The sequence below is a fragment of the Copadichromis virginalis genome, linkage group LG16 (genome assembly GCF_057382275.1).
Source record: "Copadichromis virginalis isolate Kocher_CV1m ecotype Utaka linkage group LG16, C_Virginalis_male_GT1.1, whole genome shotgun sequence".
NCBI lineage: Eukaryota > Metazoa > Chordata > Actinopteri > Cichliformes > Cichlidae > Copadichromis > Copadichromis virginalis.
The window spans coordinates 10,732,725-10,754,508 of NC_140633.1; the positions used below are offsets into that span (position 1 = coordinate 10,732,725).

At 41.3% G+C, this 21,784-nt stretch overlaps 4 protein-coding genes across 4 annotated transcripts in view; 2 read left to right on the top strand and 2 right to left on the bottom strand.

Moving 5' to 3' along the window:
* LOC146690274 (uncharacterized) overlaps positions 1–21,784 on the top strand; it is a 300,316-nt gene that overhangs the window by 43,822 nt on the left and 234,710 nt on the right. The gene's annotated exons all lie outside the window — the stretch shown is intronic.
* On the bottom strand, positions 559–5,556 carry LOC146690276 (uncharacterized). Its single transcript, XM_085435277.1, has 2 exons — positions 5,258–5,556; positions 559–4,553 (listed from the first exon to the last, which is right to left on the bottom strand). Exons 1-2 carry the CDS (start codon positions 5,541–5,543, stop codon positions 3,214–3,216), a joined length of 1,626 nt encoding a protein of 541 aa, XP_085291403.1. The 5' UTR covers positions 5,544–5,556; the 3' UTR covers positions 559–3,213.
* Positions 5,660–15,747, bottom strand: ska3 (spindle and kinetochore associated complex subunit 3). The gene is made up of 11 exons (XM_085435276.1): positions 15,494–15,747; positions 15,344–15,405; positions 14,412–14,583; positions 13,859–14,288; positions 13,664–13,725; positions 12,015–12,214; positions 11,733–11,939; positions 9,513–9,701; positions 9,288–9,364; positions 8,816–8,943; positions 5,660–6,687 (listed from the first exon to the last, which is right to left on the bottom strand). Exons 1-11 carry the CDS (start codon positions 15,609–15,611, stop codon positions 6,530–6,532), a joined length of 1,803 nt encoding a protein of 600 aa, XP_085291402.1. The 5' UTR covers positions 15,612–15,747; the 3' UTR covers positions 5,660–6,529.
* Positions 15,773–21,756, top strand: LOC146690278 (uncharacterized). Its single transcript, XM_085435278.1, has 7 exons — positions 15,773–15,842; positions 16,425–16,478; positions 16,604–16,706; positions 16,811–16,892; positions 17,031–17,220; positions 18,454–18,657; positions 20,908–21,756. Exons 4-7 carry the CDS (start codon positions 16,840–16,842, stop codon positions 21,634–21,636), a joined length of 1,176 nt encoding a protein of 391 aa, XP_085291404.1. The 5' UTR covers positions 15,773–15,842; positions 16,425–16,478; positions 16,604–16,706; positions 16,811–16,839; the 3' UTR covers positions 21,637–21,756.

The window sequence follows — 21,784 nt, forward strand, 5'->3', positions numbered from 1 at the left end:
CGCACGTCAGCGGACCTGAAGATCGTCTATTAGGCAACTGCCGTTCACTCCGTTCACGTTGTTAGCTAGGTGCTATTACCGTTTGCGAACAAATTAAAATTAAAAATGTTTTTGTGTATTCGGCGTCGTACAAATCTTTTTTTGTTGAAGTGCATCAGTAAGTTTTACTTTTGATTTTAATAACGAGTTAAGTATAGAAACAGAACTGCGGGGTTCTAGTTTACGCTGTCAGTGCAATAGCGAGTAGTAACGAGCTGTGGTTTTCACCGCTGCAGTGACTGCAAAAAGCAACGGAGTGAGATGTCTTGATTTCCTTCCTCTGAAATATTCACAGGCGGAGCTTCCTCCAAGCATTTTTCCCTTTGATAAATAAAGTATATCTGCACATTACATTACTCAGTCACCCCTCTCCGGCCTTGGAAATAGTTTTTACCAATGACTCAGTGTGAAAGCAAATAAAACGTTATAATAATGTCAGTTATCACAGGACAACACGTACAGCACAGAGCTTCAATATTTTACACGTACACACAGAATAACATAACGGCGACTCTTGGGTACTGGGTAAGCTGATGCAATTCCACAACTTTATTTTTTCAGTCACAGGAGCTATATTAAAAGAGAAACTAAACAGGAAACCTTCAGGAGTTTACACATCATGGAAGCACATGCGTCCGTAACAATAATGTCAAACAGCAATGTAGTGTGAGAACATGAGTTTATAAACTTCTTTCATACATGTCAACCTAGAAGCTCTTTTATTTTAGAGCAGAAAAAACATCAAATAGGAAGTATTGACTTTGTTCTTATGCATGTAAGAACTAAATACAGACAGAATAAACCAACAGTCGTTTCACAAAGCCTTTTAACTACTATTAATACTGGTATTTGGCCTTGCTTGATAACAGTCCTCCAGCACCACTCACTACCTTAGGAACGGGCAAACACCATTTAAACCAGCCTGTAAGACTATTTTAATCAGTCAAAAAAGGGGGCTTTTCGCTCCCTCCATAAAAGAGCAAGCAAGGTCTGCAGATACAGTCTACTCAGTCAAAGACTTAATAAAAAAAAATAAAAAAAATGAAGCATGTGTTCATCCAAAGTACATGCACTGCTGAAGAAATATATCAACCCATAGTACTGCTAATTAACTTGATTTTTATAGTTTGTTTAGAGCATCAGCAGTGCCAAACACCATGGCTAATTGAAGGGGAGAAAAGCAGGCAAGTGGACTAAATACTGTGGCTAGATGTCCTTATGGAAGCCCCAGAGCAATACAGTGTCAACCAAAACATGACCAGTCAGAAAAGACAGACAAGCATCTGTTGTCTGGGATATCCAGGGGTCTGAGAACAGAAGGCACATTCTGAACCTAACACCGATTATGAAGCATCACCTGTTAAAGCCCAGCACCTGAACTTAAGTGTAGTCTTTGTTATTGGAGCATTCCCAATTCATTTTTGGGCCCTGAGCCAATTGTATTGTAGCCCCTCAAACCTTAGGAGAAAACATAAGTATAAGTGTAGTGACTTTAGATTAGTTTTGGCAGAAGGTTGAGCACACAAGAATGATGTACCTTAAAAACAAACAAACAACAAAACAATGGGAACACACATTTAGACCTTGTTGACTACAGATGCTGACTCATCATGCACATCTGGCTTAGGGACCAAACCAGGAAAAAGTCCAAAGAATAGTGCATGATGTCAAAATAAATATCTGTAGAAAATATGGGCTGATCTGGAACAGCTTTACAAACTAAGGCACCAGCAAAGCAGCACTACTAAAATATGTAATTCAATAATCAGAGGGGTTATCTTCAAATTAAAAAAAAAATGCAGATATACTGTATATCAGTAGAAACTTTTCAGTTGGTGTGTCTACATTACTGAAAGGTCAAACCCTTTAAAAAGATCAAAATTTCAGTTGCTGGGTAACCTTTCTGGAAATAACCCGCAGCCTTGTATCATAACTACTGCTGTGGCTCGTGCTCATGGACCAAAGCCTGTCACAGTCTCCCACAGGAGAGGACAAACCAGTGAGAATGAATCCACATGTTAAATGTAGCTGATGTACTCATCTAACAATGTGTTTCTTCAGGCTCAACAGCATGTCAGCAATACTGTTTACTTCTGCACCAACACAAAAGATGATTCTTTTGAGATTTTTGTATTAAATAAGGAGCTTTAACTACTTTGGGAAAATTAATAATTACCTAAACACGTGGCTCAGTAAAAATGGACATCATTGTTAATCACTGTATACAGCTCAAGCTAAAGTCTAATTTTCTGTTCATCAACATCATCATTACTATTATTTTTTAAACCTGCAAAACCAGCAAATCACTGCTGATGAAGACATTGAAGACATCTGCCATTCCAAGATGTGCTCGAATTGCCAACTTGTAGCTAATCATCACAGCTGACTGTACTCTTGCTATAAAAAGTACCTGGCTTACAAAAATGTGACTATGCCAAAAACGATGAGTTTACAACCAGTACTCCTTCACAAACCACAGGACATTTCTGTCCCTGCACTGTGAACAGAGAGGAGACACTGTGGCCGAGGAGTACTACGGTGTACTACTTTGTCTGGCATTTCTGTTATTTTAACCTCTTTCTATGCATATTCCTATGTGCACAGTTCCTGATTTAGATGCAGGGAAGCAACAAAAAAATAAATAAAAATTAAAAAAGGTTTAAGCAACATGCCACTTCTCTGCAGCAGATGGATGTAATCTGGTAACTACAGTCAGGGATGGGGAAGACACACTTAACAGTCAGAGATGTGGGATCAGTGGAAATGCATTACCCAAACTGCAGTGTGTATACTTCAGCATTTACAAGTAGCTAATAAAGACATATTTCATAAGGGTTTTACTCAGTTTTCACCCAAAGCCTAAACAAAATAAATTCTTGCAAGTCAGCCATTCTTTGTGAGGGGAGGTGCATAACTTAATGACATCACATCTCAGAAATGTGGTTTCTGTATTTGGAGAAATGGTCCTATTGCTAAGTATAAACTGACCCAGATCACAAGGAGTGACATAGATTGAAAGTTAGTATAGTGGAAAAGTATAGATCTATTTGCTGTAGTCATGATGTAGTGTCGACACATAGACACAGAGGGACAGCAAGAAGTGCAGTCCAAAGCAGTAAAGGGAACTGAAGAGCCTGATCAGCATTAAAGGAGCACGAGGCGTTTGTCTACACATCACTCGAGTGGAGCAGCAGAGATGCACAGGTTGTTTAAGGCACAGGCAACTTGCACAATCTTATCAAAGGTTGAGAGGTTCGACGTGCGCTCAGAGGCTGCGGTGAAGGCGCTCTCGACAGGGCCCGTGAGCATGGCGTACCGCTGCTTTACCATAGAGATCACCCTCTCCACATGCCTCTGCACGCTCACTGTCTCAGAGGAAGGATCAGCCAGCAATGAGCCCTCTGTTCTCCCATATGCTTCTCCCTGGTAGCTGTCAGCAATTTTAAACAAGGCTCCACGTGCTGCCACGGAGTCTCCGATGTCCAGGTCACGGCTTGCCAGTACGACATCGCCCGGGAGAAGCTTGCACAAGAATCCACAGCCCTCAGCCAGGCTCTTGTCACTGACGTTTCCCAGCACACCCCTAGAGACAAAAGTGACCACGCCTTGTGGAGCCACGCCAATCAGATACTTAAACACGTTATAACTTGGCCCCGCCCCCTGAGAGACCGGGTCCTCGAAAGGCACGGTGAAACAGTCTATGATGACGGCGCAGTCAGGGTGAGAGGCTCGCAGCGCAGCTGGCAGGTTTTTACGGAGCTCAGCTCTGGAGGGCCAAAAGACAGCCGTTGGCACCAGAGTAGAGGACATGATGCTGACCATCCGGTGAACTGTTCTGGTAACTGTGCCGACTTTCACGCCAAAGCGATAAGCCAAGTCCTGATTGCGGAGGTCCAGGCGGAGACGCATTAGTGTCAGCAGCAGCTGCTGGAACTTGGAGAGCTTGACGTTTTTCATTCCATCCATGTGAGGTGCCAGCAGCCACATGACTGTCTCTAAGACAAAGTAGTTGGGTAAACCAGTGTAAAACTTCACTTTCTCAGCATCATTCCTTAAGGAGTTCTCTGAGAGAGACATTTTCTCCACAGACTCCTTGAGGGCCTGATTCTCCCTCTTCAGGGCTTTCAAGATGTCATCAAAGTTCACCGGGACATCAGATGTCTGGGCAAACTTTCCTTTCTTGCTGTCACTCACAGACTGATCATCATTATCATCATCATCATCTTCGTCGTCATCGTCATCATCATCATCTTCAGTGCTGAGGGAGGAGGAGGCACTCTCCTCTGCAGTGGTCTCCTGTTCCTTCACCTCAGGATGCTTTTCCTGGCCCTGTTCATCCACCGCAGACATGCCCTGGCCCTGGAGGAACAGCAAGGCATTGGCTGCCTCCACCCGTGCTTCCTGTTTGTCCACGATCTCTAAGGCACCCGGCTCCTTCATCTCTGGGCATAAGGGAGCCGCCGTGAACACAGAAGGAACATAATCCGGAGAGCGCGGATTCTTCACCTGTTTACCTGCATGTGAAAAAAAAGAATCTAATTCAAATTCATCTGTTTATGATACTTGTGATTTAGAGTGCTCTCTCATTTTGTAGCGTGCAATACATAAAATAACAAACAGTTGCTGTTGTTCAGTCAGTACATCCCTAATTAATTTTTCCTCTACAAACAAAATTTAAGCATGAAAATCTTTGCACACAAAAAGATTGCACACACCAGACAATAAAAACAAAACAAACCTAGCATTAAAATACCACGTACCATTAGCGGCATCTACTTTCATATATTTAGTAAACAAAATTTATAACCCATCCCAGCTGAATTAATTGCAGTAATGCTACATTTTATTTCCATCTGAACTTAGTTTCGTAGAGCTATTTTTTAGATATTCAAAGGCTTACAGCTACAAACACCGCCTTTTTCCAGTCATTTTAATCAGTGAGGGTTTTTACTATGTGATAGTGAACCTAAACATGTTTATTACCCGCTGCAGTTACACCGACTATGCCACTGTCCCTCCTGACTTCATGCAACCTTTGAACACAACACTGCACTGACAGCAAAAAAAACCCAAACTCCTTGGTTTTCTAGACACGAGTGTTTATGTGGAAGCCTAGCAACATCAGTATGAACTGGTTTACTTTAAAAACAAACAAAACAAAACAAAAAACCCACACAGGGGGACACTTTTAGGGTTCAGAGTGGTTTTGCCTTCATACCTGAAATGAAGTGAGTACTACAGAGCCGACTGCCGTCGTTCGGCACCCAGCCCTCTCGGTTCACAGCAGCTATCCAGCGCTGCTTCCTCTCGGGGTCCCGTGGGAAACGGTAGAAAGATAAGGTGGTGCCTGGTGTCCTTCTGTTCCTGCAGCCTGCCACCACACAGGTGTGAACCATAGTAAGGCCACGGAGAAGCGTGGAAGTGTGCGCTGCAGTTTGCTGGGTGTTTTGACTCCCAAAATGGTGGTCTACCAGAGGGCGACAAAAAAACTGTAGTTCCGTCATCAACGGCCGTTAGCTTTCGTCACTCTGATTGGACCATCTCGGGACGACGTCATTGAAATGCGATCTTCACTCACGCCGAGAAGCAGAAACGCTAATGTCCCGAAATCACACAAATGGTTAATTTGCTCTTTTTTAATTTTCGAAAATGAACATGACGAAGGAAAAAACAAACCACAGCAACTGGAAACAACCACAGACAGTATAAAACAGATGCAATATACCTGTAGCTTATTAGATCCCTCTGTTAATCAGCTCTGAAACTGGAGTACAGTACTTGGCTTTCATCCACAGCACACAACTGTGATACAGTAGCTTATTTCAATACAAGTGTGTTTAGACTGCACAAAGATAAAACTCACTAGTTATATTTGAAAAGCCAATTACCAATTTGTTAAAGATCAAGATAGTAGTAGTCACATGCAACACATCACAGCAATGAGCAATAAAAGTTCAGGATTTTCTGATTAACAGTCTCATTTGCTATTTTATTTAACTTTATACAAATGGGTAAGGACAATTAAAAGTGAGCTGTGGTAGATGGATAAACCATCTATAGTTTGACAATGCATATTCATGTGGCTGAATTATTAACACCCATTGGTTACTGCAAGTCATGTGTTATACTCCCGCTGCAGAAGACTGAGCTTGCTATTGATAAAAGTTTAGCCTTTTTAATCCAACAATGTCTCAATATATATCTTTATGTATTATACGAATCTGTACTACTTGTCTAAACAACCAGTTTCCATTTTATTGCATACAACCATGGAAATGCAAATTATTGACTCACAGGTCCATGTACTATTTACAATCAAAACACAAACCATATACAATATAAAGGATAGCTGCTTTCTCTGATTGAGTTCATTTGTTGGGACTCTTCTCATAATGTATGTTTTTCTTTGCTGTTTGACTTGATAGATAATCTTTGCCTGCAGCTTAAGTGCTTAACATCACATAGATTTTCGCCAACGGATGGACAAGCTTTAGATGTGTGTGATCAGTCTGTACACAGAGGTGTTCCGGTCTCCTCTCACATGCTTCAGTCTCTTGAGCTCTGTGAGACAGAGGATGTATACGGGGGCCTTGGTTCCGACACTGATGATCTTCTTCAGCTTCTCCATCTGAAACTCTGTTGTTTCTCCTGCAGAGGGCGCCACAGAAAAGGGACAGATTAGAGAAATGAGAGCTTGTTCACATGACGATTTGCTGGGATACCGCTAAAATAACAAACACACCATGTCTGTAAAAATCTGGCTTTTTGAAACGTTTCGGGGGCTTAAACTGGAGGAAATCTATTTGGTATACAATTCCAATTATGTAACTGATGATGGTAATTTTGTAGCTGAAACCTCACTGAAGCCAGATCAATGTAAAACTGATGAAACCAGGCAAAGAAACAAACTGACTGTTCTGCTAACAATAAAGATGAACAGCCTGGTGCTGGTAGCAAATGTCCTGAGACATTTTAATCAAGAGATCTGCAATCAGAGAAATAACAAACATCTCTTGTTTACTTTCCAAATATCATACTGTTATCTTGAGCACTGAGTATAAACAATTATCTGAAAGCACAACAGTGGATACAGCCATTATATGACCGTGTGTACTTTGAGAAAACGATGTAGATCTATTCAGCTGGGACCTAATATGCTCATTTCCAGCTTGACATGTTTATTTTTGGACTACATCAAGTTAACTTTGCATGATTCACAGCTTTAAATAACTGTTTATCTGAATGTGGCCCTTTGTGCAGCCCCCACAGTTCATCCAGTGAAAGGAGCAGTTTTAGCTTCCCTCCTTCACCACCATCCTTCCCAAGGCCACTTCCTTTTAAGCCAACTTTCTTCTCATGGGATGCTCCTCACAAACAGAGCTGTGCGCCTTACAAGAGCATATAATGGATATTTTCTTATGAGAAAAACACAAGTGAAAAGACAGCAGTTTGAAACCTGAGCGTTTGGGCTTACAAGGATCACCGACATCATTTGAAACTCTGGTCGTGTTTAAAATGAGCATCTACTATTGTAAGAGTATGTATATGACAGGAAAATATGAAATATGATGACAGGCTTGGTCGTATACAGATATTATATGTGATGTCCCCACGCTTTGATTTTAAAAATGGGACAAATCCTCAGATTTCAGTCTGATCAGGTGCTTCCCTGATGGTATTGTGTAATCAGTCTGAAGCAATCTAAAAGTTTAACACAGTACAGCTAGTTCTTGCTGCTATCAGGAACAATTTGACAGGTTTATGAATCCTAATTTCTCATTGGGGTTGTGTCAGGAAGGGCATCTGGTGTAAAACTGCCAAATCAAACAGGCAGCGCTACCTGCTGTGGCACCCGCTTGTGACAAGGAAGCAGCCGAAAGCAGCTTCTGTGAATCCAGATTTCTTGTTACTTTAGAAGCTCAGTTTTTTTAAACAATTAAACCATTTTTTAACCTCTCATGTTTGTAACTACAACGGGGTGGATTATAGATGATCTCCCATTGAGTAACCAAGGGAAACATCGCCAGCACAGACCTGTTCATTCCCATTTGGTTGTTTACTTATGCAAATAGCACCCTCTGCTGCTAATTAACAGTCCAAACTAACAGAGGATGACAGCTTTATTCAGGGAAGGATTTCAGCATAACCGTGAAAACTACTGGACGCTATTTTTAAAACAGGAAGCGCTCCTCTGATTTAATAAAGGAAATCTGTGGAAGTCCAGTGTAACTGCAGTAATCAAATCCAACTGAACAAAAGTCAAACCAGCAAGATAATTTGTTTTCCAAGTTTGCAGCCAATCTGAAAACCACTGTGTGTGAGATCACAGGTGTTTTCTAAACTACTGACCACGACATCAACACCACTGCCTCAGTGAGAAGTTTAAACTGCTGCGTCAGAGTCTCCGTTTCTCACGCACCTTGACTGTGGTGTGTCCTGTAGTACATTAATGTATGATTACATTCTTCTCCACTACAGTTACAAAGCTATTCAATTCAACTCAGTTTTATTAATATAGCACCAAATCACAATAGCTGCCTCTAGGTATTTGATATTGGAAGGTAAAGGTCTGCAATATTACAGAGAAAACCCCAACAATCAGAGGACCCCCTATAAGGAAGCACTTGGCAACAGTGGGAAGGAAAAACTCCCTTTTAACTGGAAGAAACCTCCGGTAGAACCAGAGTCATGGAGGGCGCAGCCATCCTCCATAACCGGAGCTGTTTAAACAAGAGCTGCATTCATCCATGACCCTGTGCACAAATATAACACTGACCTTGATACTCTGCCATGAAATTGTTGATGTTGTGAACCGTTTGGTTGAGGCTGTTCAGGCTCATCTGCCTCAGGTAGCTCGGTAAACTCTGGAACTCGTTCTCTGACACTTCAGGCAGACTTGCAGATCTGGGAGAGGAATGGATGGAAGGTGACACGTCACAATCAAAGTTTTGAAAGAAAGACTGCAGGCACGCATCATGTAAGAATGGATAAAACTGAGTGAAATAAAGAAATTAACACATATTTCATCAGGAGAGACTGAAATAAGCAACACAAAAGTTCAACATTTATTAAAAATATATACAAATGATATCTCATATCTAATATTTTACATTAATATTCTTCTCTGCTACCGAGCACCAGCCTGATCTGCAACTTTGGAATGGACACACAATAAAAGCTACTAATTTAGAGTTCATGAATTAAATATTGCCACCTATATCTATATTTCTTATTTTATAACGGGCTACCTGTGTTTCTTTTTGTCAGGCTTGACAGGTGGGTGTTCATTTGTCATTGTCTTCTTCAACTGAGCCTGGGACACAAGCTACAAAATAGGAGGAAAGAGCACGAGAGGAAATTTCACAAATTATAAATGTTATGTAACATTTACGTCAACAAGGAACATGAATTTATCTGCAAACAGCAAACCTATGGATTTCAAAAGTGCTTTTATGGGACTAAACAAGACTAACTTTACAGATGTCCTGTGTGACAGAGCTCAGGTCTGGCATCTCCGGGGTGGTTGGCTCTTGGTAGTGTGCTCTTATACGAGGTGTCCCCAAGCTGAACTCCTGGGTGAGTCCATCCAACTCCAGGCTGTTGACATTGGGCTCCTTAGCCACCTTTTCATTCTCGCTGAACTTCAGGATTTTCCCATTGCTCTGTAAATGACAGGAAAAACTTTGACCTTTAAACATGTTTCATTCACATTTTGATAAATCTCATCTGTGCACAGGAATGAAAATCAAATGAGCAATTTTAGCTCATTTTTGACTTCATGTAAAACAACAGAATTTGTTTGCTAGTAAGATGCTTTTAATTTTTTTATTACACCTTTTTTCTTAAAAATTTCTTGTGGTGAAAAAATATTTTGATATATTATGATGGACTGAAAACATTTTTTTAGAAGCTATATTAGTCTGTTACTATAAGAAGGAAGTTTCCCTTCTGGAGATTACAGTTCATTTTATTTAACCAACCTTTCATAAAATCTAGCCATACAGTGGGGCAAAAAAGTATTTAGTCACCCACCGATTGTGCAAGTTCCCCCACTTAAAATGATGACAGAGGTCAGTAATTTGCACCAGAGGTACACTTCAACTGTGAGAGACAGAATGTGAAAAAAAAAATCCATGAATCCACATGGTAGGATTTGTAAAGAATTTATTCGTAAATCAGGGTGGAAAATAAGTATTTGGTCACCTCAAACAAGGAAAATCTCTGGCTCTCACAGACCTGTAACGTCTTCTGTAAGAAGCTTTTCTGTCCCCCACTCGTTACCTGTATGAATGGCACCTGTTTGAACTCATCATCTGTATAAAAGACACCTGTCCACAGCCTCAAACAGTCAGACTCCAAACTCCGCCATGGCCAAGACCAAAGAGCTTTCGAAGGACACCAGGAAAAGTATTGTAGACCTGCACCAGACTGGGAAGAGTGAATCTACAATAGGCAAGCAGCTTGGTGTGAAAAAATCAACTGTGGGAGCAATCATCAGAAAATGGAAGACATACAAGACCACTGATAATCTCCCTCGATCTGGGGCTCCACGCAAGATCTCATCCCGTGGGGTCAAAATGATCATGAGAACGGTGAGCAAAGATCCCAGAACCACACGGGGGGACCTGGTGAATGACCTGCAGAGAGCTGGGACCAAAGTAACAAAGGTCACCATCAGTAACACACTACAACGGCAGGGAATCAAATCCCGCAGTGCCAGACGTGTTCCGCTGCTGAAGCCAGTGCATGTCCAGGCCCGTCTGAAGTTTGCCAGAGAGCACATGGATGATACAGCAGAGGATTGGGAGAATGTCATGTGGTCAGATGAAACCAAAGTAGAACTTTTTGGTATAAACTCAACTCGTCGTGTTTGGAGGAAGAAGAATACTGAGTTGCATCCCAAGAACACCATACCTACTGTGAAGCATGGGGGTGGAAACATCATGCTATGGGGCTGTTTTTCTGCCAAGGGGACAGGACGACTGATCCGTGTTAAGGACAGAATGAATGGGGCCATGTATCGTGAGATTTTGAGCCAAAACCTCCTTCCATCAGTGAGAACTTTGAAGATGAAACGAGGCTGGGTCTTCCAACATGACAATGATCCAAAACACACCGCCCGGGCAACAAAGGAGTGGCTCCGTAAGAAGCATTTGAAAGTCCTGGAGTGGCCTAGCCAGTCTCCAGACCTCAACCCCATAGAAAATCTGTGGCGGGAGTTGAAAGTCCGTGTTGCTCGGCGACAGCCCCAAAACATCACTGCTCTCGAGAAGATCTGCATGGAGGAATGGGCCAAAATACCAGCTACTGTGTGTGCAAACCTGGTAAAGACCTATAGTAAACGTTTGACCTCTGTTATTGCCAACAAAGGTTATGTTACAAAGTATTGAGTTGTATTTTTGTTATTGACCAAATACTTATTTTCCACCCTGATTTACGAATAAATTCTTTACAAATCCTACCATGTGGATTCATGGATTTTTTTTTTTTTCACATTCTGTCTCTCACAGTTGAAGTGTACCTCTGGTGCAAATTACTGACCTCTGTCATCATTTTAGGTGGGGGAACTTGCACAATCGGTGGCTGACTAAATACTTTTTTGCCCCACTGTATTACATCTGACTTGTCATTTTGTTTGCCATAAAGCCGTGAGCATCTCTGGTTAAAAGTAAATGCTTTCCTGTTCGTCTTACGCTTTGTAAAGAATTTCCCAAAGCAGACTCTAGGTTGGGCATCACTGGCAACTGCTTGTCCTCTAAACCCGTGGTGGATATATCGGGCACATCATATTCCCAGGTGCGTTTGAAACCAGCTGCCCTGTTACAAGGTGGGGATGGAAGATCCAAGGTCTGGGTGTCATTATCCGTTTGCATAACGGATGGCTCAGGCTGCTGTGTGCTCTAAAAAATTAAAAAGGTGATGTGAAATTAAAATGTCAGAAACAAAAACACACACAGTTACATTTTATTTCTTACCTTTTTGGTACTGACTAGTCTGTTCACGTACGGCGTTTGAAATGCTGGGACTTCGGGTGTGGCAGGTAGGTTGCCAGGGTGACAGGGGAATTCTGGGACACCAGTGCCTTGTGCAGTTGGAGACGAGTGACCGTTTGTCTTTTTGATCTTGAATCCCGGGGTACAAAACACAGGCGGCTCTGGTGATTCCAGCTTTTCAGCTGAAGGTAATCAAAACAATGTCACAGGAAGATATTTAGAACCATTTCACTGCAGTGCTTTCTCTTAACAGCCTGGTGCCGTTTCTCTACATGTGCTACTTTTATTTTTCAAAATACTAGGTATTTTAAATACATAGTATAGAATTTTTAATACCTTCAGGTGGCATCTTTGAAAAACAAGCAACATTTCAGATAGAAAAATGGTGCACTGACAAAGCCTTGAGCTGTTTAATAAAAACAAATGTAGTTCCCGAGTACTTAAAGCTGATCATTTTCTATGAAAAGCTCGTTTTGGTCAGTGTTTTTTTATTTCTCTTTTGGACGTCAGATTTCGCTGAACAAAATGTTCAGTACACTTTTTTTTCAGATCCAAGTAGTGAAAAAATCTGCACAAGTGTGATGTGGAAACTTGTAGTCTCCACTGGCTAAACGCTGGGGATTTTGTATCATTATTAAACTTAAGACAATGAAAACATAACCATATTCAAACATGCACTTTTTAATTAACAGGCATCAGAATATGTCATGACATAAGATTACTTACAACTTACTAATAAATAAATAGTAAGATATTTTAAATAGTTTATAACACTCGAAAAAACACTGTTTAGAAAATGTAAGATGAAAATAAATGCAAAGGGAAACATCTGATCATAAACTAAGTGCTGGATAAAGTCATGCAAGAAAAAGACAACTGAAGAAGAGAAACATCTTGTTTCCTGAATAGTAAAGACATCCGATTTCTTTACTAAAGATGTATACTTTATACATTTGTGTGAAAAAAACGTTTTCACTGAACTCTGTTCAGTCCTGTGAAAAGGTGAGTACACCGTTCCACAGAAACTAAGATCTTAAATAGCAGCTAATCAAATAGCATTCAGGCAGGGTGGTTATTTGGGATCGTTTTGCAGACACAGGTCCTGGACACCTTGAAGTCATTCATCGACCATGAATTTCTCTGTATGCCAAAGGATTCTAGAATCAAATGTGAGACCATCTGTCCGACAGACAAAGCTTGGCTGATACTGGGTCATGCAAGAGGACAACGATCCCAAGAATATCAGCAAATCAACAACAGAATGGCTGACAAAGAAAAGAATCAATGTGTAACAATGGTACAATCAAAGTGCAGACCTTAAGAGAGCGGTGCATAAATGGCCACAGACTTGATGTTGTAAAGAAGAGTGGGCCAAAATTTCTCCAGGACAAACTGACAGACTGATAAAGTTATACAGACAATTACTTCAAGTTATTGTCTGTATATTTACTTCAAGTTATTACTTCAAGTTATGGATCTAGACGTGTCTACAAAGTACTGAATCATTGGGCGTACTTAGTTTTTAAACAGGACAGCGTAGAGTTTTGTGAAAACTTTCTCTTTTCCATGAGTGTAGATGACAGTCACCTATTGTGGGGTGAAGAAGAGCTATGAGGTTGACAGTTTCATACCTTTAGTCTGCAAACTGTCTATTAAACCGTTCACTGGTGGTTCAGTTGTGTCCTGTAATGGTCTGTTGAACAAGAAGAGACTCATAAAGCAGGAAAAAGCAGTTTTACACAGTAAAGTCTTAAAGGACCTGCAGTAGTAACACTACAAATCCTGAGTGTGGCCGACAGGGGTCATTATAGTTCATACCACTCTACCTTGGTTGGTTCTCAGTCTTCTTGAACAGATTCATGGTGAAGTCATTGTTCAGACACATTGTGTGCTCTGTGATGCCAAAGTCGTGCATCTGGGGTGTTTGGAGTTCGTAGTCATCCATTCGCAGGTTACATTTGGGGGTAATGGGCATGGGCGATGGTAGAGATGCTTTGAGTGAGGGTTGAGGAAGGTTCATCTCAGGCATTGGGGGAACTTCTGAACACCACTCAGTCCCAGCCAGAACTCTCCTTAGGTGCAGTTCAGACAAACCAAAATCAGAGAGCTGTGGAGTTCGCAGCACATCAGTGTTGGGCAGCTCTGGTTTTGGAGCCATTGAGGAAGGATTCCCTCCATCCTCCTCCTGATTTTCCTCTTCTACTGAGTCGTCATCTGCTTCTTCATCTTTAGCCTCCTCCGCCTGATCTTTAGGCTCTATACAAGAAAAAGTCACAATAAGAACACCATAAATGCATGTCGCTTTTCTTTTAAGTGAAAAGAAATCATTACACGTGATTACCAGTGTTATGTAGTCGTTTTGCCATTGTTAATACTTACTGGTTGATCTCTGGGTGTCACAGGGAGCTTGGTAACCATAGTTCTCGCAGTGCCTCTTCAGCCTCTCAATGTCCTTGAAGACTTTCTGGTCCATTACTCTACACGCCTTAATGAAGCTGCTCGCCTCATTATTCTTTGCTTTCTGCTGAGCCAAGGCATCCTGGATCTGTCCCTACCCGAGAAGAGACTAGAAGTGATGAGCACTCACCATTCAAAAATGAACCGCCCGACCAATTTACAATATTAGTCTTCAATAAAGATATTGCTATGAATAATCGGTTTATAAATGACACACAGATATTCCTTATGATGCTTGAAATAAGCGTCAAGTTAACAGAAGTCAAAGACGTGGAAAACCTTTGGCAGCTAAAGACTTTATATTATTCTCACTTCAGTGGAGAGTTCAACAATAGCAAAATGGTTTTACCTGCAGTAATACATAACGGGTAGTAATTTTGTAGGTAAAATCAATAGCGTTTTGTACGCAGTTACACAGCACAGAAATGCAATTTAATTTTTATGCCTTCTGAACAAGTGCACTCAGGCATTTCAAATGACAAGACTTGCTTTTATAACGATGCAGGCCAAACTGTATTTAAAAGAAAGGCAATAATTAGAGAATAGCCACATTTATCTTGGCCTTTTGAAAGGGTCTGTCTCTGAGTTGGGAGCCACAGTATAAAGGATGTAAAAGTGTAATAGATAATCGTGCATCACCACAGTTCTACCTTTAATATGTTAAATACAAAGTTTGCCTAAAGTAAGATTTTGAGTGCAGGACTTTTGAATGCATTTGGTTAATTTTACATAACGCATTTAACGATCTTTGTTGCAGCTGCTGATAAAATATTGCATTGTCGCGCTAACCTGTGTATATGTCGCCACCTTTAGATGCAATTTAAAAAAAAAAAAAAAGACGTGCTAACTTTTACCTTCAGGTTCCCTACGTCACAGTTCAGTTCATGATAGGCTCGCATCGCTCTGGCTGTCTTTTCTGAAATAGAAAAGAATTCATATTGAGATATGTGCGATGACTTCACTGTAAGCGATTTAAGCAGCCTGTGTGTCAGCGTGTTTCTCACCGCTCTCGTCGTCGTCGCTGTTGCGGTTTTCAAATGCGAGCTGGAGCTTGGCAGTCTCAGATTCCAGAGTCACTGCCAGCTTTTTCAGCTTCCTGAAGAATTGTGTAGTCGAGTCCATTTTCAGGCAAAAGTCCGACACGAGCAAAAGCGCACTCAGTTACTCTGAAACCGACGTCAGACCTTCAAAGGCCGTTTGTTTATCGTTTCTATATCGGCAGAAAGAACTAAATTTCAATTTTGGCGCCTCTTCCGGTATTAAGCGGAAGAGACTTCTTCTTCTTCTTCTTCTTGGGTTTTAGTGTTTAACGTGCAAAGGGTTTTATTCGCGCCCCCTGTGTTAACAGACAAGGTAAAACTGACGAACGTTTGATATTTTTCTATTTGACAGCGCATTTTAGTGGCATGAGTATATGGTTACTTCTTCATATCGTGCTCGGCATTGTGACACTGAAATATTTATTATATTGTTTAATCGACTTGACTCCATTTCAACGTTGCTTTTGTCTTAATACTCCATGACCTTTTATGCAACCTACATCAGAAGATGTTTCTGGAGAATTCAATTCAAAATGCTGTGCAAATAAACAGAATGGAACAGAGAAGGATATCATGTGTAGCAAGTATAAAGATTAGATGCGCTTTTTTGTACAGTATATGTTATTTTGAATAGTCTGCAATGCTATATTTCAGGATAAATAGAAGATGACCCCTCCTTTAATGTGAGATAATGCTCCAGGTCTATATTAACACATTCAGTTGCCTCCATTTTAAAGAGATGTCAATATTGTTTGGCTCCACATGCCCCAGAAATAACCCGGATAAAAGGTTAAATACTGAGACCATGCAGCCAGGAGATGGAGCTGTATAGACCCAGAGAAACTGAACCCAGGAAACCTCTGATGAATAGAGGATCTTGTGTTTGTCTCCACAGCCTGGATCTGCACTGGACTAAACGATTGGAAAATGACATGTACTATTTATACAGGTATTATGTGAAAATATAACACCTGCAATACATGTGCACAGGTGAACATGCACCTCTCAGCATTTCACAAATGTTAATCTAGCTTCACATTAATCTGTACGCATCACTTTTTTCTTCCTCTCAAGTTCAAAAAGGTATTGTAGGTGGAAGGCGCTTATCAGATACACTGATTGTATATAAATAGCGCACTGTGAAGGTCAGCACAAACCTGCACACCGAACAAGCGAGGTGAGGTGTAAAAAGAACCAGAGGATTTTTGATCTGGTAAATGTCACAGTGATTTACACCAACTTCCATCATTTCTAAATCTCAACTGTTCATTTTCTCCTTAGATAACCTTCCAGAGGACAGCTCAGGAGCCATGGCGATGTTTGGAAAGGTTTTGGAGCCAGTGGGCTACATGCAGACTGTGAGGTGGGTGTTCCTCTTTGACATGATAATTCACATTGTAGCTATGCAAACTTATTGTTATATACAAACGGTTTTTTTGTCTTTTTTGGGGGGGGGGGGGGGGCTAAACCAGGAGTGTCTTTACTTACTTGCTGTGCACAGGGTCTTGGTCCAGGGCATCTGTTCCTATCTTGGTGGCAGTGCTACACAAGAGGAGACTGAGCTGGCCAAGAAGAACTTGGACCACATCGACCAGGAGCTGGGAGCAACGAGCTACGGCCTGCTGAAGGACCAGGAGGTCCATCAGCTGGAGAACGACCTGGCTGTGGTGTACTACCAGCTGGGCACTGCGGTGAGAAAACTCTACGACCTCATAAACACAATTTTATGTGCAAGGTTGTGTAATATAGCTGAATAAATGATGCAAAGTCTAGAAAAGAGACTATAAAAGCAAGTATTTCATTAGCAATGGTGATAATTTTATTATATAATTATTTAATGGGTATGCAGATAAAATGAGCAACTGGAACATCATGCCTCAAGTTCTGGGACGTGAACATTTTATCTTTATTCACTGATCCCATGACAGACAAATAAATAAATACATTAACATAAAACCATACACAGACTGAATAATCCACAATTAAAATCAAAGAAAATAAAAAAAAATGCTAAAAAGAAATCCTGCCTGTGCTCTCCTTTTCTACTCAAAACACTTCTTACATACGCCTATAGTCTAATATATGTGAAGTTTCCAACCTCTGGACCCTATTCTGACTGGAAGCAGGTTTATTTATCAAAACCTGGGCCAAATTTTCAATTGCTAGCTTCACCGTCAGTTCTCTAAGGTGAAATTAATCCTGGGAAGTGTCTTTTTTATCAAATTGTCTGAAAACAGGGTGAAGGACTTGGAAGCACTGGTGGATGTAAAACAGTATTATGGCAATAAATTGGCATATATAAAGCCTGAAGAGTACAAATATTTAAAAGTAAAGCACAAAGACCCCTAAGCTTACACTGGGACTGCATTTGAATTCATCACTGTGAGTGTATTATGTAAAAATATGGGACCAGATGTATGATTAAAGCATCTGCTCATTTCTACTGACTCGTATTAACAGGCTTACGCCTTCTATTTTTCTCTTTAATTATTTCCGCGGCTAAGTGTGGCATTTGGTTATGTCATAAGTTTACAGGTATTTGAATTTGGTGCTGGTGGTGGATAGGGTGGCAAGGTGGGGTGGTAACAAAAACACAGGCAGCAAATGAATTCATGGAAACGTTTACCCACTGTCATTTTCTGGGTGGCTGGTTATTTTTGGAGTGAACGGATGAGAGATAATGAGACTCTTCATCAGCTAAAAGCTGCCAAATGTGAGTGCAAACACCTAAATTGATAGAAAAGGTGCTGAGTGTGAGAACCGGAAAAGCTTTATGTGTCCTTGTCCAGATTATTTACTAACATTCCTTCATATTAAAGGAAAATGCCATGTTTTTAATTTGACCTGTAGTAAACTGAAGTATAGAGTTTATTATTGCCCCGAACCACTGGGTTTTAGATGCACTCCATCTCCTCTGGTTTTAGGTGAGGGCCCAGTCAGACTTCACCAAGAAGGAGACTGAGGTGTTCCTGCAGTACGTGCAGGATTACCGGCTGGAGAGGCAGCTAACAGCACTCTACAATCGTCTAATGGGAGTGTCGGCGCTAACAGACCAGCCCCCACTGCTGGAGGAGGTCATACTGAGCCACAAGCCCAAACGCTGGGAGCTGAGCGAGTTCTGCGTCAAGGTTAGTGGATGTGGAAGGGTGGTGCTTGGTGTGGAGGGGTATTTGTGATTAACTCATTTGGCTGCAGGGAGTCGGGGTCATTAAAGTTTCATTTTTTTCTTATTTGACTTTCATTATGCACAGGCACGCAAGCCTGAGGTGAGGTTTGTGCAATCTTATGCACAAATGCACACACACTTTTTTTTGGCACATTTATCTTTGTGAGAACCTTCACTGGCAAAATGCATTATTTGGTCCCCCGATCAAACATAAATTAGCTTCGAACCTCACCCCCAAAATACTTCAAACAGCCCATTGAAGGACAGTCTGGAAAAAAAAAAAAGAACTGGTCACTTTTTCAACACGCCCTCAGTTTCAAGGTCTAAAGCAGTTTGGTATCCCGTAAATACAAATCTCCAATCAAGTACAAACCAAGAGAAACGAAAAAAATATATAATTAAAAAACAATCCTGGAACTTCATTATATAAGATCCAAAAATGAAGACTCTATGTTAGATGCAGTCACATATATAACAGCACAAATATATCCAATCCCACTGAGAACGAGTTATGGAAAAAATGCAGGAGAGGAAAATGCAGTGAGAAGCACAGCTGTACCAGATTAACTATTAGTTTTCATAGCAAAAAAGATAAATGTGACAGAAAGGCACTGAGGTCCCGTGGGGAATGAAGCATGCTGCATCTGTCTTCTTGCTATGAAAATAAACTGAATATTTAATCTGCGGCGCTGTGACCTTCTCTTGTCTTTCTCGTGAGCTGAGTCGACAAATTCCACCTTTGCCTGTGCTGGGAACAAATGTGTTCTGTCGCTTGCTTCGATAGATGAAGAGCTCAGGCTTTAAAGCTAAAATTTAAAAATCATTAGTTTCTTGTAAAGAAACTGAAAGGTTACTGGTTTTATTACCATAAAAGCATTTTCCTCCTTTATGCACAGAATCAAACAGACTTCTTTTTTTCTATTTCTTACATTTAAAAGTGACCTGATGGTCACTGTGGGTCCTTTAGTCCATCTGTCATTCCCCTTGGCAAGACACACAGAGCCAGTCTGCTACATAACGACTGTCCAATTTTACAGGAAATGAATCTCCCAGAAGTCACAGGCTTGTTTGTTATATAAAAGCAGTTAGATGATTATCTTTAAACCATAATTGGCTGTGTGGGGTCAGCACTGACCTCCTTGTTATAAACAAAATGTAAGACGGTGTTAAAGGAAGTGTGCACACTTTGCGCTGCTTGTCCGTTTAGAACAGTTGTTTTCTTCAGTCATCACCGCAGTGAAGAGAAGAGTTTCCATCCAAGAAAGTCAAATCAGTCCAGAGTCCACTTATTAAAGGGCTTAAGTGTGGATTAGCCTTAATGCTGAAGCAGCTTCTGCTTCTGAATGAGTAAATTTGTTTGCACGTTTCTCTTTTCAAGGACTGATTTGCACAAGTGCACTTATATAAAAACACGGCGAGCTAACTGATGTGAAATGATAGTTGCAAAATGTGCCTTCATGGTGTGGTTTAAATAAAAATGAGAAAACGGAGCTTATTTTGCACACAGTGTATATAGCTGCAGGGTTTACTTTGAGAGAAGGACATTTTGAACCAACTATAGTAATCAAAGTCATGGCTGCAAATCATGTGGTCAAGCCTGAAGAGCCCGACCTTGCTAATCAAAGAAACTACAGCCAAGTTTCTTTAACCTTGAAGAACTTATCATAGATAAACATATTTTAGGTGATAACGTAATCTGCTGTGATTATGCTTCTGGTGCTGAAACAAGAACCAAGGCGATGTCATTTTGTCTTAAACCAGACAAAATCTTACATCTACATAAGATAATTACCCAAACCTGAAATAATAATGCTTTGATTATTATTAATATTATTATTATAAGAACCCTCTGTGTTGTCACTAAAGGAGCCTGACTAACACTGGATATCCAGATAGTGCTTTTTTGACTCATAAAGGTCAGGTTTGTTAAAGCCTTGCGAGCAGTGATTTTATTATGAATTACAGCTGTTACTCAGAAAGGTGACTGGGTCACAGGAGAACAGTCAGTTTGTCATGTGCATTGTCATTTTTTTCAACATACAGTGTTAGGGTGAGGTGTATTTACACCATTTAAAGGCAAAAAGCATGTTTATTAAAGAGCTGTTTTGTTCCTGTGGTTCCACTTTCTCAGACTAAAATGCTGGCTAAAGGATTTATGGGTCATGGACACTTTCACATGTTCACGTTCTTTTTCTCCTCTTTCTTCTGACAGATAAATTTTGTCCTGGGCACTGGTCTGCTCTGCCTCTTCACTCAAGCTTCCCTAACAGGAAGAGACCAGGCTCTGCTTATCAAGAGCTGGTCTGACCGTATGGGCGCCCTGTACAGGAAAATGAAGAACACGGGAGGTCGCTGCTTAGGCTACTTCCTGGAGCAGGCGGAAGAGGATATACGGCAGCAGCTGCAGGAGGCCGTCCACAACCGATTGCCCCCAGACGAGGCGGCAGGGAGCATCCTGAAAACCCTGGAGAAGAATTACGATTGGCTGCGCTGGGCGGTGATGCTCCACCCCGCTGTGGGACCCAAGGAGGAGGAGGAGGAGGAAGGAGGAGAAAATGAAGGTGAAGCGACAGAACGACAGCCTGGCAATTTGCTCTCCGTGGCATCTGAAGCTCCTATCCCCCATGTGGTGGCGTGCTACCGGGACACACCCACTACACTGGATAAAAGCCGCATCCACCAGCTCATCGTGGATTTGGAATGGAAGATCCCCAACCCACCACCTGAGGTGTACGCTTCCATAGAAGAAGACCCAGGCAGGGCTAGGCGCTACCTGGCTTCCCGCATGCTGAAGAAGCTGCAGGAGGGGTTGGGATCTGGTGTGGCCGTCCATGTTGTTCCGGGCAGGATGGAGATGAAATGCAACTTCCCTCAAGCCTCCTACTACCTCTATGAGTACAAACACCGGCTGGCCTCAGGCACCGTGTGTGTGTTTGGATGAAAGAGAGATCGTCTGCTGGTCTCATGCACATGTTTCATAATTCTGCTACACTATCAGCTTTAGATTTGTTGGTGGATATCTTGTGTACTATTGCCTCTAAATAAATATTATTTTAGAGAAAAACAACATGCACGAGTATTTGCCTTGC

Coding starts and splice junctions, on each gene's coding strand:
- ska3 (XM_085435276.1), bottom strand. CDS start 15,611: ATGGACTCGACTACACAATTCTTCAGGAAGCTGAAAAAGCTGGCAGTG. Junction 14,289..14,411: donor TGACACCCAGAGATCAACCA/GTAAGTATTAAC, acceptor TTTCTTGTATAG/AGCCTAAAGATCAGGCGGAG. Junction 13,726..13,858: donor AAGACTGAGAACCAACCAAG/GTAGAGTGGTAT, acceptor CTTGTTCAACAG/ACCATTACAGGACACAACTG.
- LOC146690278 (XM_085435278.1), top strand. CDS start 16,840: ATGGCGATGTTTGGAAAGGTTTTGGAGCCAGTGGGCTACATGCAGACT. Junction 17,221..18,453: donor ACTACCAGCTGGGCACTGCG/GTGAGAAAACTC, acceptor CTCTGGTTTTAG/GTGAGGGCCCAGTCAGACTT. Junction 18,658..20,907: donor TGAGCGAGTTCTGCGTCAAG/GTTAGTGGATGT, acceptor TTCTTCTGACAG/ATAAATTTTGTCCTGGGCAC.
- LOC146690276 (XM_085435277.1), bottom strand. CDS start 5,543: ATGACGGAACTACAGTTTTTTTGTCGCCCTCTGGTAGACCACCATTTT. Junction 4,554..5,257: donor TAGTACTCACTTCATTTCAG/GTATGAAGGCAA, acceptor TTTCACATGCAG/GTAAACAGGTGAAGAATCCG.